Consider the following 18,886-nt stretch of genomic DNA (forward strand, 5'->3'; position numbering starts at 1 on the left):
AGGATCTGGACAGCTTCTACATTATTAACAGAAGCAGCCCAGTGTAAAGCTGTTTTGCCCGAGTCATCAGCAGCATTTATATCAGCATCAGCATTTATGAGATCCTCAACCATTCCTTCGATAGCCAGACGTGCAGCAAGAATTAGTGGAGTGGTTCCATCATTTGTTTTGGCATTTAAGTCTGTTGATCGGTTCCGAAGCAAGATCTGGAAGTGAGATAATATACATGTATTAATGCTAATGACTGATATTTTATACCTCAGTAAACCACTCCTCCTTATTTAATAAACGTTAATTACTATATTGTCATTAATCTTTCTTCCAATTAGGACCAGAATATTGCAATATTGGATGAAAGATAAAATCTGAATAATTATATATATACATACATACAGTGGTACCCCAAGTTTCGGCCATACAGTGGACCCTCATTTAACGATGCCATCGGATAGCGATAAAATTGGATACCAGTACGTTTTTGCGTAAAAATATTGGCTCGGCTAACGATAAAAAACATGTTCTGGACATTCGTCCAGAATGTGTCCACGCGGCTTGAGCCACCCGGCCACTCCAGTGTGGCCGGTGTGCCATTGTTTACAAGCCATTGCGGACTATTCTACGCCTACATGCAATACACTTTGTATTCCATTATTTTTAGTGCTTGTAACTGTTAAATAAGTCACCATGGGCCCAAAGAAAGCTTTGGGCCCATCCTCTCCTCCATCCTCTCCCCTCCTATCTTCCATACATCACCATGTCTTCAATAAAGGTAAGTGTGATGTTATTATTGTTTTATTCTTCATGTATCATTGTTTTCTGTGTAGGGAAATATATATTTCAAGTAAAAAAATTATTCTGTTTAATACTTTTGGATGTCTGAAATGGATTAATTGGATTTCCATTATTTCTTGTGGGGAAAATTAATTCGGCTAACAATAAAATCGGTCAAGGACAAGCTCTCTGAAACGAATTAATATCGTTAACCGAGGGTCCACTGTAATTCATTCCAGAAGGCTGTTCAAGTGCCGTTACTGAACGAATCTGTTTCCATAAGGAATAATGTAAATTAGATTAGTCCATTTCAGAACCCCCAAAAATACACTTACATGAGCACTTACAATAATACACTTACATAACTGTTCGAGTTGGGAGCTGTATGAAACTCGGGGTACCACTTACAGCCGGTTTGTTGAAAGAAAAAAAAATATACGTATATATATATATATATATATATATATACACATGCACACACACTACTAATAATAATAATCTGGTACTCTGAGACAGCTTTAAGCCTTTTACACTGGTTGTTGTGCCACAACACAACATCAGTCTGGCTTGAGCTTAGTGGTTTTTAGCAATGACTACCATTACTTTTAAAAACCATTTCAAAAAGTGCCTCTATGATGGACAAAGCTCTTTAAATGCCATCAAAAAATATTTAACTAAATATATCAATACAGAAGAACTCCCATATCCACGGATTTGGTTTCAGCGGTTTCAGTTATCCACGATTTACCATGGCCCAAAAATATCTCTTAATTTTGCTCAATAATGGCACAAAAGTAGTGATGCTAACAGTTCTTCAAAGCCTAAAAGAAGCTGTGAAGTGCTTCCCATCAGAGAAAAAGTGTTAATTCTTGACTTATTGTAATTTATCAATTAAACTATATCATAGGTATGTATGTAAACAAAAGACTTATATACAAGGTTCATTACTATCCACAGTAGGTCTTGAAATGTATCCAGCGTGGACACGGGGACTACTGTATATTATCTAAAAACTAATTTTTAATTTTTCAAGTTAATTATCTACACAGAATACATTTCATTTCAGCTGGAATATAAAAGTGATTAATGCACTATACATTTTGCACTAACCTGGAAAACCCCTTGAGCATCAGCAGCAACTGCAGCATGTAAAGGAGTACGACCTGTTGCATCCTGAGCATTAGCATCTGCCTTTGCATCCAACAGTCTTTTTGCAGCATCTGCTCTAGCATATCTGGAATAATTATAAAAATGTAATGAAAACCTGATAAAAAAATCTTACAAAAAAATAACTGTAGGAACTAATGTATACAGACAACAGAGTTATCATTATAAAACAATCGATATTCACAAACCTGGCTGCAAGATGTAGGGAGGTTTCTCCTGTGCGATCCATCTTGGCATTGAGCTTGGCTCCCTGTTCAATAAGTTCTTGGATGACTGCTGCTGAGCCATCTTTATCATCTTCATCAGTGTGACTCTCCAAACCACCACCACGGAATGATGCAATCATGAGTGGAGTAAGACCCATGGGCCCTTTAGGATCCACTTCTCCAGCAATACCACGCTGTTCTTCTGGTTCTGTTTGGGGTGGCGTCAATGCTAACAAATCAGGATTTTTAATGTCTGCAGCATCAAGATGTTGCTGTGTCCAAACTCGAGGATCATTAGCATCATCGTAGTCTGTAATCTGAGTTTGGTCAGAATAACCAGCTTCGTGCCGAGAACGTTTAATTGGTGGATGTTCACTATCATCATCAGACCAATCACCTAAAGGCCCTGGTATTGGTATACCTCGGTTCATCCCATCACCGTCACCAATGTCAGCAAGATGATGAACTGATGCACCCTTATTGAAGCTGCGCATCTCTTGGCCATCCGGCTTTCTTCGTGTAGGTTCAGCACTTGCACTTGAACTTGTGCTATATTTAGGAAAGAAGCCTTCTGGAAACCAGGTAATGCCTCGTGATCTTTTGCGATTGTTTGTAACTACCATAAAAATTATCCCAACTAACACCAAGGCAAATACAATGCCAACAATAATATATGTATACCCAGGCGGAGGATTTGGAGGGCCATTTTCATAAATTCCAGATATTGGAATGCCTGTATCACTACCTAATCGAAGTTGATTTGCAGCCAAGAAATTGGCGATATCAGTGACACTTTCAAAGCACTGGTCTTCCTTTTCACATCGCCGTTTATCTATTTCAAAGTACACCAAAAGACCTTGAATACCTCTTTCATTAAAAGGGTAGATCATCTCTTCACCTGATTGGTCACGTTTGATAACAAGATGTATTCCTAAGAGGCTACTTAATTTTCTTACAAAAGACTTCTTGGCAGATCGAAAATCAGCTTCATCAGTTTCTACAACTATTTGAAGTCCCTCTGACATTATTGAAGGTGGCTTATTTTCACAATCGAGCCCATCCCACCCACACTCTGCAACATTGCAACCTTGATCACAATGGCCATTTTCATAGTTTGTTGCACAATAGGCATCATAGATGGGATTGCAAGTGCCAACAGGTTTCCGACAATCCAAGCCATCAAACAAACATCCAGCGTTGTTACACTGTGTATTACAAACTCCATCTCCAAAAACTTGCCAGCAATCAATATCAGCTTGACAAAAGGCCCAAGGATTACGACCCAGAGAGCATTCATAACCATCATAATCACAAGCAGTGCTTGCACACTCAGGGTCACAACGCAGATTATTTTTCTTCTCGCTGCAGCGATGAAGTTCACATTTCTCTCGTTCAAAGGTAATATTTGTAATGACAGCTTTATCTAGAATCTGACCAATTCCACCTTTAAATGTAGGGTCATTGACTTCACACCTTTGTCCATTCCATTGTGGTGGGCACTGACATTCATAATAAGTTATTCTATCAAGGCATTTACCATTATGCATACAGGAGCTTGGAGTACACTGATGTGTCTGATGATGTTTTGGAACACATTCAGTTCCTTTCGCATATGGTCTGCAAGTTTCACCTGGACCACAGATTTTTGAAGCACAGTCATCACTTGGAAATTCACAAGATTTACCTGTGAATCCTTCTGGACAGTGACAAGAATAGTCCCGATCAGTATTACTGCACAATCCTCCATTCTGACATGGTGATTCAGCACAAAAGTCTCTCTTGCTTTCACAATGACGTCCCATGTATCCTGGACGACAGTTGCACCGATAATCATTTACAAGCTGCACACAATCTGCAGTGCCTTCTCTCATACATGGAAAAGATAAGCACTCATTTACATCTCCTTCACATCTTGCACCTACATAACCTGGTTTGCAGTGACATTCAAACCCACCAACCTTATCTATGCACTTCCCACCATTATGGCAAGCACCTTCATAACAGTCATAGGTATTGATCTCACAGAGTTTACCAAGAGTACCATGTGGACAGGAGCACTGGAATCCATTCACTTGATCATGACACACACCTCCATTCTGACAGGGGTTGTTTGGCTTGCAGTCATCAACATTATATTCACAGTTAAGACCTTGAAAGCCTGGGCGACATGAACAGGAATACGTACCTATGTGATCATTACAAGTTGCACCATTCATGCATGGTTGGGAATCACATTCTTTAATTTCATGTTGGCAGTAGGAGCCTGTATAGCCAACAGCACACTCACATTGATGGGTATTACCAATATCATGACATTTCCCATCATGATGGCAAAGTTTTGAGGAAATAACACCTTTGCTTGCTGCAGCTGTGGCACAGGAAACCATCTCAACATCACATAACAAACCTGTCCACCCAGGAGGGCATTCACACTTGTAGCGATTTTCTGTTTGCTTGCATATACCATTATTAAAGCAGGGCGAGGCAGAACACCAATCCACCAAACGTTCACATTGCTGTCCTGTGTAACCATAATGACAGTGACACGTAAAAAATCCCACATGGTCACTGCAAGTACCACCATGCTTGCAAGGATTCGAGTGGCACTCATTAATACGATGTTGACAATGAGAACCAGTAAATCCTGAGGGGCACTTGCATGTGTAATTGTTTATACCATCAATGCAACTACCATTGTTCATACATGAAGTTTCAGTGCAGTCTTCATCATTAATTTCACAGTTAGTGCCAGAGAATCCTAAAGGACAACTGCATGTGTAAGAATTCACATAGTCATTGCAAGTGGCTCCATTTTGGCATGGGCTTGAATCACATTCATTGAGATCATGTTCGCAGTTAGTTCCTCCAAAACCATCAACACATAAACATGTGTATTCTCCAATTCCATCTAAACATGTACCCCCATTTAGACAAGGCTGTAATGCACAGTCATTTGTATTAATAGTGCACTGACGGCCTTCATATCCAATAGAACACTGACAAGAATATGATCCATTTGTATTTTGGCAAGTCGCACTATTTTTGCAGGGTGAGGGTGATACATTACATTCATTGATGTCTTCATCACAGAGACGGCCAGTATACCCAAGTTCACACTCACAAGTAAAATCCAGAAAGTTTGCTGTAGGTGTACAGCGAGCATCATGCCGACACTTATTAGGTGAGCATGGGTCCATTCTCACCTCACAGTTTTGCCCTGTGTGGGGAAGCTCACATACACACTTATAAGAATTCACTAGATCAATACAAGTGCCGCCATTCCTACAAGGTCGGCTTAAGCAATCATCAATGTTTGACTCACAGTTCCGACCAGAGTACCCAGGTGGACATGTGCAAGTGTAAGCATTAAGAGCATCACGACAAGTGCCTCCATGCTGACAAGGATTGGACTGACATTCGTCAATTTCATGTTCACAACGGTGGCCAGTATATCCAGGTGGGCATTTGCAATTAAATCTATTGACATCATCAAAACAGGACCCACCATTGAGACAGGGATCACTGGCACACTCATTCACATTTGAAAGGCATCGAGCATCATAGTAACCAGACGGGCATTGGCAGCGAAACCCATCCACTTGATCTATACAAACACCTCCATTAGCACAGGGATGAGATAAGCAGTCATCGATATTAGTTTCACAGAATCTCCCAGTGTAGCCAGGTTCACATTCACACCTGTATTCATTAATGCCATCTTTGCACTTGGCACCATTGCGACAAGGATTACTGAAGCATTCATTGATGTTGTACTCACACTTGACACCAGCTGTGCCATTAGGGCATATGCATTTGTAACTATTGATGAGATTCTTACATGTTCCTCCATGTTCACATGGCATTGACAGGCATTCATCAATCTCTGTTTGGCAAAGTAAACCAGTATAACCTGGATGACACAAACAAGAGAAGGAATTATCACCATCAATGCACAAGCCATGGCGGCAAGGAGATGAGAGGCAATCATCTATGTTAGTTTCACAGTTGGTTCCAGTAAATCCAGGACTACAACGACAGTTGTAGCCAGCCACACGGTCGAGGCATTTACCACCATGCTGACATGGCTCTGAAGCACAGTCATCAATGTTAATGTGACACTGTCGTCCAGTGAAGCCCTGTGTGCAGCTGCACCGATATTCATTGATGAGGTCACTGCATATTCCATTATTGTGGCATGGGTGTGAAGCACATTCATCAACATCTTCCTCACAGTGCTGCCCAGTGTATCCTGAAAAAAACAAGCACAGCAGTAGTTAGTACAGTATTATACTAGTATTTTTATTTAAGAACAAAAGAAGAAGAATTAGGTCATCATCAGATTATCCATTCAAATGCAATATTAGTACCACTGGAAACACAAATGTTAAAAAATAAATAAGCATGGTCACAACATACATGATATTACAGCCTCTCCTCACTTAACGACGGAGTTCCGTTGCTAAGACCACGTCGCTACGTGAGGAGCATACTATAATGGTAGTGGGTTTGTGTAGGCTATCTCTGATATTGTTTTAATGTCACCTTTACACCATTTATAACATTTCTGGTATAATTTTAAATGCTTATACAGTAGTGTACTGTATAGTACACATTTTGGATATAGCACGATTGAAGAATTGCAGGATATTTTTAACACTTGATAAAATTAGTTTAGCACGGTCGCTCCTGCAACAGTGAAAAATTTTGAGTGCCACCAGGTGGGATGGTCTGTGGGTTACACCAAGGTGTCAACGGGGGAGACCTACCACCGTGCCATTCCCTGCCTCCCTCAGCCACCCACACCACCCTCCCAGCCTTCAGTTCGGTTCATATGTGTGTAGGACAACGATACTCAGGAAGCTTGATGTGTTTATTTACATACATATTTTCTTACTTTCATTGCCATATATTAAATCTGCCAAGTGCTCTAAGTAGTTTGCTATGTCTCAAGACTCAACTAGACTTAACCAGTGACTGACTAAAAGTCCTCACATAAACTAACTTCTTGACCAACCTGGCAATCAGAACAGCTTGCTTGAACAATAAAATGACTGATAAGCTGAACAGCAATATAACAAGCAACAGCGACACAGAATCAGGAACAAGGAGATAATATAACGACACTAAGTAGGGACCATCTGCAGATCCTCCACAAATGTCACAAAACTCCCATAATACTGAATCTAAGTTCAGCATTAGAAAATCCCCAACTGTGATGGTACACAGATACCAGTACAAATTAGGTCAGAAGCTACAGCTCAGGACCTGAGTTTCTCAGTGTCTATGAGACACAACCTCAGGACAACGTCGAAAATCACTAAGTCTAGGCTATGTTCTGTGAACAGAGTTACACAGAACCAACAACAAGAAAGTGACAGAGACAATCTTCCAACAAGGGCCAGCAATGGAGAGCTGGAGAGGGACATCTTTTTGGAAGCAACGTCAACCAGAAAGAGAGCGAGCGCAGGCCAGGCAATCTCTCACCCAGGTGAGGTGTGATCACCCCACCCTGATCTGAATCAGATCAGAGTGAAAGTTTTTGCATTGTTTCATACATTTCTTTCAAGTGTCTAGCAAGAGCTAAAAACAGACTTGATAGTGTTGCCACTGTAAAGTAAGACAGTCGTCTCACTTGTTTTGCTGGAATTAATAAAAATTCCACATTTCAGGATCATAATATTTATCTAAAGCATTAAAAAAGTTGGTTAACATCACAACAATAACATACTGAGTCTTCCAATTTCAAGTAAGTTTCTAGGTTTTTTCATCTGCTTTCTGAACAACTGAATCTTGTGTCTAGGTGCAGTAAATTCCACTGGTTCAATCTTGAACCATGTTGCTCTGACTGTTCTTGGATAAATTAAGATCATGCACAAGATTGTTAAGAACACTTTGAGTCACTAGATGTGGTTACTGGTTGTTAATTCCAGCCAGTTCAAACTCGGAATCTAAGTTAGTGACTTCTTCTTCATCCAAGGGAAATATATGTCTTTACAAGATGGTGGTAATGGAACAGGGAGATCCTCTGAATGTTCCACCGGTCTGATTGTAGAAAAATATGGATATGCTATTTTGTATTCTTTTTTTTTTTTGATAAAAATTCTGACATTTCTGATACAGAAATAACGATCTGTGGTCTGATCCTTTGGGTCCCTCCATACCATGACTTTCTTCAGCAAAATACTCAAAACACTGGTGTAAGGAGTTGGAATAAGTTACACAACAGTGATGACGTGCCCACAGCTTGTCTTGATCGCCAACCTTCATACCAAAGTACAGTAGTGAAAATAAGCTGTGTTCACACAAGGCACAATGTTTCGTCTCAACTTTGTCAGAGTAACGCTGCCACATGTATAACAAAAACGGTAAACCATTAATGTCATTTAAGCACCCACAAGGCATTGTTGTCTTATAACTTGACAATTGGTAATACCATTTACTCTGAAAAAGAGCAAACATACAATACATTAATGATGCAACAATCTCATACATCCACACAAATTTATTTATTTATTTTTATTTATTTATTTTATGTCTTTGCAAACAGTACATTGAGATTTTGTATTTACAATTGTGGGTTGCAATGCAAAGAGAGTCTCTATTATGCCTAGGCATTATGGGCCAACTTAACATTATTGGCTTACAGTCTACTTAATACTAAGGAGTATATCATAGTTGTACAGTAGGATAGTAATTATTTCATAGCTGTACAGTAGAATATTAATTATAAATGAATCAAAATTTGTATAATACAAAGATACATTTATATTCTAAAATGCTTTTGTGAAAACAATGATTCAATTATATTCCTGTCAACAATGGATAAAAGGTTCAATGTGATTGTTTCAGTTATGATGTGGGAGTACATAGGTGAGTATGTACTGAGTATTTAGCATTTAGTCTAGGGTGATTAAGTGGCTTTTGAGAAGAGTCTTAAATTGATTTTCAGACTGGGTTAGTTTAATATCTTCTGGTAATGAATTCCTGATTTTGGGGCCCTTTATGTGCATAGAGTTTTTACACAGTGTGATATGGACACGAGGTATATCAAAAAGAGATCTGTGTCTTGTGTTGTGGTCATGTGTCCTGTTTAGATTGGTGAGAAGTCTGAGTGGGGGGTTTATATTTGCGTGTATTGTTCTGTGTATGTAATAGGCACATGAATAAGTATGGATGTTCTTAAGGGTAAGCAGATTCAGACTTTTGAAAATTGGTGGAGTATGCTGGCGGGAGTGGGAATTTGTTATCATTCTTACTGCTGCCTTTTGCTGGGTTATTAGGGGTTTTAGGTGATTGGATGTTGTTGATCCCCATGCACAAATTCCATATGTAAGATAAGGGTATATGAGTGAATGGTACAGTGCCAGGAGAGCTGATTGTGGAACGTAGTACCTTATCTTTGATAGTATGCCTACAGTCTTGGAGATTTTCTTGGTGATTTGTTGTATGTGTGTCTGGAACTTAAGGCTACTGTCAAGGTGGATACCTAGGAATTTTCCCTCTGTGAGTCTTGTGACTGATGATCCATTTAGCGTTATTGTGGCATGCAAAGAGTACGTAACCTTTATTCGGCGCATGTACACACCCTCATTTACAGGCTATCTCCCCCAGCCAGCGAACCAGGTTGCTAAGAGTTGATGATGGGGCCCCGTCGTTCAACTAGTGACCAGGTTCCAGCCAATAAGATGGTGGTTTTGGCAATCGCAGAGGTTATGTGGGTACCACTCTCCTGTCTGCCCTTGTCATTCCATTCTAGAGCTGGTTGAAGCACGGTCTGCTATCTTGTGGCTTCTATTTCTGCCTTGCTTACCGTGGAGTGCACCATACTTATCACTGTACATAGTGTACATATTGCTGTTCTAAACTGGTGAAGGATAATATAAGTCTAAACTTTTTCTGCTGTGTTTATTTTGCTCCCATTACACCCGGGATAACAGGCCGTTTGGAATCCTGGGTTGTAATATGGGGGCCTGTCCGGGAGCTGGAGCTGGACTTAGAGAAACGGTTGAGCTTAGGGTGAAGCTCGTAGCAGGAACATTGTGCAGCTTGCTGTCTGGCATTGCATTAGCTTTGCCTACGCTTTACAAATTTTGCGTGTCAGTTACTGTTATGGTCAGCCTTGCTATTGTGTGATCGTTCAACAGCTCGCTACTAGCTTGTTCGGTGTGCTCGCTTCGCTACGGTCAATCTTATAGAACAGTGTGGATGTCTGGCATTGCTTTACAAATTTTGCGTGTCACTTGTTACTAGCCTGTTCAGTGTGGAGAATTTTGCAGTCGGCTTTGCTTGTATGCATATTCTGCAATCGTACTGTGCATAGCTAAGCGTGTCCTGCAAATTAACGTGTTACGTTGGGGTATTCTGCAATTGTACTGTGCATAGCGAATAACTTATGCCACCTAGACGAGTCAGACGTCTGGTGTCGGCATATACTTTGCATAACCTACCTAAATTGTCCCTACAGCGTTGTTGGCAAATTGCTCGTTCCATTGGCATTAAATACAAACGCACTCTCACAGCTGCGCAACTGCGTTCACTGATTGCTGACAAACTTATAGAAGAAGAGATCGCACATCAGACTCCTCCCTCTACGGGAGCTAGGGCAAAAACTACTATGTTCTCGCAGGAGGAAGATGATACACCTACGGAGCAAAATGGTCAGTATAGTGCAGCTGGGTTGTCTCAAGGGGAGTCAGCGTCGTTGGCACTTGAGCTGGCAAAAATCAATCTTGAGCAAACTAGGGAACAGAGAGCATTCGCAAGGGAAGAATTTGATAGGGAAAGAGAAAGGAGGCAGTTTTCGCATTCTGTAAATAATTTTAGTTTACAAAAAGCAGTACAGCTTGTTCCCCGCTTCAATGAGACCGAACCAGAACAATTTTTCGAAAGCTTCGAAAATCAGGCTCGAGCCTTGAGGTGGCCGGAACAGCATTGGGCATCGTTGGTTCATACAGCATTATTGGGTAAGGCACAGGAATTTACGTCAGTATTAAATGACGCTGAATTTTCTGATTATCAAGTAGTGAAGACCACAGTGTTGGGAGCATATACATGTATCCCAGCCAAATATAGAAAAATTTTTAAGCTGGGCAGACGACAGCCTAGTGGACTTTGTGAGACAGCAAACCAAAGCTTTTACCAGCTGGTATAAATCAAGTGGTGTCTCTACCTTTGAGGAGCTGGTACAGCTTATTCTGATTGATAACCTGCTGGAGTCTGTGGAACCAGAGGTTCGAGTCTTTCTGCAGGATCGTGACTTAACCACTGCATTGGAGGCAGCCAGGTTGGCTGATTCCTTCGAAACTAACCGCTCCTTGTCCGAGCGGTCCCGTCTCTCTTTTCAACAGCCTGGCATGAGCAGAGATCATCAACCTTGGAGAATGAAGTGCCAGCCGGAGGGAGAACGTCTACGTCAGCCAACTAAGTCACCTGGTGAGCCACGCTTCTCAACTTATGGTCCACCTGCGGAGAGGCAAACTACTCATGGTGCATCTTGACAACAGTATCCAGAGAGACACCAGCCAGAACGACACCATTTGCAACGTCAGCAGGGAGTAAAGGGCAAGCCTGTCGTCTGCTTCCTCTGTAACAAAGTAGGTCATATCCGTCCCAACTGCCCCCACAAACCCCAACCCATTGGGAAAATCTCTAATATCTCTAGTAACATGTCCCCTAGAGAAAGTAGAAAAAGGTATGGCCCCTTATTATTTCAGGAGTCTTATTTCCCTTCAGGAAAACTCAGAAACAACTGAAGTAAAGACCTTTAGAGATACTGGAGCATATTGCTCACTTGTAAGAGAAGGAATATTACCCCTTTCAGAGAACACTTCCTTGAATTCCTCTGTTTTATTGGAAGCATTTGGAGGAGCTATATATTCTGTCCCTTTGCATAAAATTTATGTACAGTGCAAATATTACACTGGGTACTTGACTGTAGGTGTCTCAAAAGGATTCCCCATGAAAGATGCCATGTTATTACTGGGTAATAACATTACTACTGTTATTGCGTGTCCTGAACCTATAATGAGTAATTCTTCTCCGGTGTTGGCCATAACTCGGGCAACATCCCAAGGGTTGTCTGGAGAGAATGTTGACCTATCCTCGGACGACTCCAATCTCGGAATAGCCACGTTGTTTTATGAGGCACACCGGCCGGAGCCTCGTAAATCAAGTGAACAGACCCCGATCAAGCCTTCCTATTCCCAGGTTGCAGGATTGCCAGATGTCTCTGTTTCCATGCCCGAGGGACTGTCCTTCCGGGAGGAACAACGAAAGGACCCTTCTTTAAAATTCGCTTTTCAGGCAGCCATGGGTAAATCCTCTTTGGGTCATCCGGTCAAGTATGAAGTTTAAAATGATTATTTGGTCTGCACTGAGACTGGTAAGGAGATAGAGGGCCAGACATCGCAGGTGGTCACAGTCTACAGTGATCACAATCCTCTAGTATATCTCCAAGCCATGAAGAACCACAACACAAGGCTCATGCGCTGGACGCTAAGACTGCAACCATACTCATTCAGAATTAAATATATTGCCGGCAAAGAAAATGTGTTGGCGGACTCTTTATCTAGAGTCTAATATTTTTATTTATTTAGGTTAGGATGTTATATTATTTGTGGTAACCCCTTTTCACGCTCTTTTTTTTTATCCCCCGGTGTGAGGTTTTTTTTTTAGTGAGGGGATGCGGGCTACCGTCCGCCTGTATCTTGGACCTATGCTAGCCTGACTGACTGCTGTCTCACTTTGAGTTTAGGGTTTGGCTTTTTGTCATGAGAAAAGCTGAGCTCTAAGAGTTGGATGGTGGAGAGGAAAGGCGGTCCCATTATTTTGTGCCATGGCGGCACGGTTACCACTGGGAGGTGGCAGCCTAATCCTGAGCCTTCTCGGGGTGGGGGTGTGGCATGCAAAGAGTATGTAACCTTTATTCGGCACATGTACACACCCTCATTTACAGGCTATCTCCCCCAACCAGCGAACCAGGTTGCTAAGAGTTGATGATGGGGCCCCGTCGTTCAACTAGTGACCAGGTTCCAGCCAATAAGATGGTGGTTTTGGCAATTGCAGAGGTTATGTGGGTACCACTCTCCTGTCTGCCCTTGTCATTCCATTCTAGAGCTGGTTGAAGCACGGTCTGCTATCTTGTGGCTTCTATTTCTGCCTTGCTTACCGTGGAGTGCACTATACTTATCACTGTACATAGTGTACATATTGCTGTTCTAAATTGGTGAAGGATAATATAAGTCTAAACTTTTTCTGCTGTGTTTATTTTGCTCCCATTACACCCGGGATAACAGGCCATTTGGAATCCTGGGTTGTAATAGTTATGTTAATTGGATCATTTGCAGCTTTGTTTCCAAACTGAATGAAATAGGTTTTATGAGTGTTCAGGGTAAGTTTGTTAGTCATCATCCAGGCAGATATTTTCTGTAATTCAGCATTGACTGTGTTTGCTAGTATGACTGTGTTTGGGTGGGAAAAGACATATGTAGTGTCATCTGCAAATAATATGGGTTTGAGTAGCTGTGATGCATTCAGTAGATCATTGATGTAGATGAGAAAGAGGAGTGGTCCAAGGGTGCTTCCTTGTGGGACTCCTACTGTGATTGGCTGGGTGGAAGAGTTTGCATCATTTGTTCTATCTAGGCTGGAATATTGCTGCACTCTAACAGCACCTTTCAAGGCAGGTGAAATTGCCGACCTAGAAAATGTACAGAGAACTTTCACGGCGCGCATAACGGAGATAAAACACCTCAATTACTGGGAGCGCTTGAGGTTTCTAAACCTGTATTCCCTGGAACGCAGGAGGGAGAGATACATGATTATATACACCTGGAAAATCCTAGAGGGACTAGTACCGAACTTGCACACGAAAATCACTCACTACGAAAGCAAAAGACTTGGCAGACGATGCACCATCCCCCCAATGAAAAGCAGGGGTGTCACTAGCACGTTAAGAGACCATACAATAAGTGTCAGGGGCCCAAGACTGTTCAACTGCCTCCCAGCACACATAAGGGGGATTACCAACAGACCCCTGGCAGTCTTCAAGCTGGCACTGGACAAGCACCTAAAGTCAGTTCCTGATCAGCCGGGCTGTGGCTCGTACGTTGGTTTGCGTGCAGCCAGCAGCAACAGCCTGGTTGATCAGGCGCTGATCCACCAGGAGGCCTGGTCACAGACCGGGCCGCGGGGGCGTTGACCCCCGAAACTCTCTCCAGGTAAACTCCAGGTAAATTTGCACACACATATTGAGTTCTGTTACTAAGGTATGACTTTAGGTAGTTGAGGGAGTGGCCTCTGATACCATAGTGCATTAATATGGAGTACAGCAGTTCATGGTCGACTGTATCGAAAGCTTTACGTAAATCAATGAAAATGCCCAGTGGGACTTGTTTCTTTTCAAGTGCGGTATATATTAGTTCTAGCATGTGTATGATAGCATCATTTGTGCTTTTATTATTCCTGAATCCAAACTGACAAGGGTTTAATATGTTGTGCGAAACGAGGTAGGAATAGATCCGTCTATGAATTGATTTTTCAAAGATTTTAGAGAGCAGTGGTAAGTTAGATATTGGTCTATAGTTATTCAAGTCAGCTTGGTCACCTCCTTTATGGATCGGAGTGACCCTCGGTATTTTGAGGATTGTTGGGAAAGTAGATGATTCAATGGATTTGTTAAAGAGTGTTGCAATAATTGGTGACAATACTTGAGAAGCTTGTTTGTACATAAAAGCAGGCAAGTTGTTTATGTCACACAAAACCATAAAATAACTAGGCACTGGACAGATACCTAAAGTCAGTGCCGGATCAGCTGGGCTGTGGCTCGTACGTTGGACTGCGTGCGGCCAGCAGTAACAGCCTAGTTGATCAGGCCCTGATCCATCGGGAGGCCTGGTCATGGACCGGGCCGCGGGGGCGTTGATCCCCGGAATAACCTCCAGGTATCCAAGCAACCTCATTAACAATAATATAGTTGAAAAGAAACTGTGGTGAGGATGGTGGTTGTATTTCACACAAACTACACGAGTTGGGCCAAAAGTAAGTTATGTTTGAATTCAATGTCCCAAAATTAGTTAGAAGACATCTTGATTAGTGTAATGATTCATTCACGTAGCTCCCTAAATGGTTGTTGATGATACCACCCTGGTCTAGATGGTCAGGGTGAGTATTACACACGAGTTGTAAAGGTTTGTGAGGCTTAGTGGCGCGGGCCGGGCTCTTGGAGGGTTTGGGCGGGTGGATGGACTTGGAGGATGGGCTCTGTGGGTGGCTTCGGATGGACGGGCGGTGGCTGGCTACGGATGGACGGGAGGCGGGTCGCCTCGGGCCTGACGGGTGGTGGGTACCTTCTGGCGGATGGGTGGTGGGTGGCTTTGGGCGGGCGTGCGGGTATGGGTCACGTGCCCAAGAAAATCTGGCCCAGGGCTGCTACAGATGCCACGTCGTGTTCGATACTAAACACACTTACGGGCTCATCGGCGTTACTTCGTGATAATGTTGCTAAATATACACGTTATGACGTCCAGCCAGACACTAATAAAGCTACGAAGTTGACAACGAAGTGGAAAGGGGGGGGGGTAAGTAGGGGTCGAGCGTGTACACTGAACAAAGGATGAAAGCCAGTATACCACCTGCCCTCAGACCATGCCCAAGAACTTCAAGTCATATATCCACCAAGCTTATTACAATTATAATTTATCACTTAATTTACGTTATTCCATTATTTGAAAATATAATGTTGTGCCAAAGGAGGTATGGTAGTAATGGTGAAGGTGAAGTGGTAAAAAACTAGCCTCCAACAGCCTCCCATCAAGCATTAGGGGAATTGCCAATAAACCCCTGGTTGCCTTCAAGAGAGAGCTGGACAGATACCTAAAGTCAGTGCCGGATCAGCCGGGCTGTGGCTCGTACGTCGGACTGCGTGCGGCCAGCAGTAACAGCCTAGTTGATCAGGCCTTGATCCATCGGGAGGCCTGGTCGTGGACCGGGCCGCGGGGGCGTTGATCCCCGGAATAACCTCCAGGTAACCTCCTACCCAGGCGGGTGGATACATGCCACATCCCGTGCTAATGTGCCCAACTAGTCACCCCTCACACTTTATGCCACACTACCACCTCACTGCTCTCCTTCCTCCCGCTGTTTCCTTCCAACACAGCACAACTTTCTACCCCCTTCAACAAAAAATTAGCATGGCTACTGACTTGATTAAAATGTAAACAGTGGTAAGGTACATTCTCTCTCTTGCAAGCACTCAGCGTCAACCAGTAACACTGGTTGTTCTGGGTGATGGTGTGGTATTGGGTAAAGTTGTGGTGTGGGGTCTACCTGGAGTCTACGTGGAAGGTAATGCGGGGATCAACGCCCCCGCGGCCCGGTCCACGACCAAGCCTCCCGGTGGATCAAGGCCCGATAACCAGGCTGTTACTGCCTCTTGAAGGCAGCCAGGGGCTTATTGGTAATTCCCCTTATGCATGGTGGGAGGTTGTTGAACAGTCTTGGGCCCCGGACACTTATAGTGTTTTCTCTTAGTGTATCAATGGCGCCCCTACTTTTCATTGCGGGTATTCTGCACCGCCTACCCAGTCTTTTGCTTTCATGGGGAGTGATTTCTCCGTGCAGATTCGGGACTATTCCTTCTAGGATTTTCCAAGTGTAGATTATGATGCATCTCTCTAGTCTGCATTCTAGCGAGTACAAGTCAAGTGCTTCCAAGCGTTCCCAGTAGCTGAGGTGTTTGATAGAACTTATATGTGCAATAAAGGTTCCATGTATACTCTCTAGATCTGCAATTTCACCTGATTTGCACGGAGATATTAATGTACAGCAATATTCCAGCCTAGAGAGAAAAGGATCATCATTGGCTTAGCATCTCTTGTTTTGAACGTTCTCATTATCTATCCTATCATTTTCTTAGCAGTTGTCATTGTGGCACTGTTGTGAACCTTGACCGTGAAATCCTCAGACATTACGACTCCCAGGTCCCCTCACATTATTTTTTTCGCTCTACTGTATGATCAGAGTTTGTAGTATACTCAGTTCTAGTTATTATCTCCTCCAGTTTTGCATAACGGAGTAGTTGGAATTTGCCTTCACTGAACATCATATTGTTTTCCGTTGCCCATTGGAAAAATTGAGGTTAACCGTGTCCTCAATAGATGACAGCCTCATGCAGATCCTAGTATCGTCTGCAAAGGATGACACGGTGATGTGGATTACATCTCTGTCTCATAGGAGGATGAGGAACAGGATGGGGGCGAGTACTGTGCTTTATGGAACAGAGCTTTTCATTATGGCAGCTTCCGATTTAACTCTGTTGACCACTACTCTTTGTGTTCGATTGGTTAGAAAGTTGAAGATCCATCTCCCCACTTTCCCAATTATTCCTTTAGCACGTATTTTGTGCGCTATTAAGCCATGATCGCACTTGTCAAACGTTTTTGCAAAGTATGTGCATATTACATCTGCATTCTGTTTTTCTTCTAGTGCATCCAAGGCCATATATCACAGTGATCCAGTAGTTGCGAGAGGCAGGAGCAACCTGCTCTGAACCCACGTTGCCCTGGACTGGGCAGTTTTGGTAATCCAAGTGGTTTGCAGTTGTGCTTCTTAGCACTCTTTCAAAGATTTTTATTATATGGGACGTTATTGGTCTATAGTTCTTTGCTAATGTTTTCCTGCCACCTTTATGGAGTGAGTCTACATCCGTTGTTTTTAATGACTCTGGAATTTCACCCATGTCTAAGCTCCTTCTCCATAGTATACTTAGGGCACGCAAAAGAGGTTTCTTGCAGTTGTTAATGAACACAGAGTTCTACGAGTCTGGGCCTGGGGCTGAGTGCATGAGCATGTTGTCACTGGCTTTCTCAAAGTTTATCGGAGTTAGGGTAATATCGGAAATATGACATACATTGATGGAGGGGTATAGGGTGCTGTTGTGATGTGGTGGTATGGGGTGCTGTGGTGGTGTGGGAGGTTGTGGCGGTATGGGGGGTTGTGGTGGTGGTGGGGGGGGCTGTGGTGGTGTGTTGTGGTGGTGTATATGGTGCTGTGTGGTGTGTTGTGGTGGTGTGGAGTGTTGTGGAGGTGGTGTGGTGAGGTGTGGGGGTATTGTAATGTGGTGTGGGGTGTTGTGTTGGTGGTGTGTTGTAGTGGAGCGTTGTGATGTGGGGTGTTGTGGTGTGTATGGTGCTGTGTGGTGTGTTGTGGTGGTGTGGGGTGGCGCGGGGTGTTGGTGGTGTGAGGGAGTTGTGATGGTGTTGTGGTCTGGGTTGTTATGGTGTTGTGTGGTGTGGGGCTTTGCGGTGGTGTGGGGTGCTGTGGTGTGTTGTGGTGTGGTGTGGGGGTGTTGTGTGGAGTGGTGTAGTGTGGTGTGGTGTGGGGTAGTGTGGAGTGGTGTGGTGTGGGGTGAGGTGCTGTGGGGTGGGGTAGTGTGGGGTGTGGTTTGGTGTGGTGATGTGGTGTGGGGTGGTGTGAGATAGTGTGGTATGAGATGGTGTGGTGTGGGTTGGTGCGGTGTGAGGTTGTGGTGGTGTGTTGTGGTGGGGTGTTGTGATGTGGGGTTGTATGGTGTGAGGTGGTGTGGGTGTTGTGGTGTGGGATGTGTTTGTGGTGTGGCGGTGTGTATGGTGCTGGGTGGTGTGCTGTGGTGTGGTGAGTTGTGATGGTGTTGTGGTCTAGGTTGTTATGGTGTTGTGTGGTGTGGGGTGGTGAGGTGTAGGGGTGGTGAGGTGTAGGGTTGGTGT

At 43.3% G+C, this 18,886-nt stretch overlaps 1 protein-coding gene across 2 annotated transcripts in view; it reads right to left on the reverse strand.

Annotated features, from left to right (window-relative positions):
- N (neurogenic locus Notch protein) overlaps positions 1–18,886 on the reverse strand; it is a 361,384-nt gene that overhangs the window by 3,281 nt on the left and 339,217 nt on the right. For both annotated transcript variants that reach the window (XM_070082900.1, XM_053771889.2), the window contains 3 exons: positions 2,127–6,393; positions 1,882–2,005; positions 1–206 (listed from right to left, as the gene is read on the reverse strand). The exon at positions 1–206 is cut by the window's left edge and continues 40 nt beyond it. In XM_070082900.1, the coding sequence (XP_069939001.1) occupies positions 1–206; positions 1,882–2,005; positions 2,127–6,393 (4,597 nt within the window). The remainder of the gene's footprint in view (positions 207–1,881; positions 2,006–2,126; positions 6,394–18,886) is intronic.

The sequence above is a fragment of the Cherax quadricarinatus genome, chromosome 8 (assembly GCF_038502225.1).
Source record: "Cherax quadricarinatus isolate ZL_2023a chromosome 8, ASM3850222v1, whole genome shotgun sequence".
Classification (NCBI taxonomy): domain Eukaryota; kingdom Metazoa; phylum Arthropoda; class Malacostraca; order Decapoda; family Parastacidae; genus Cherax; species Cherax quadricarinatus.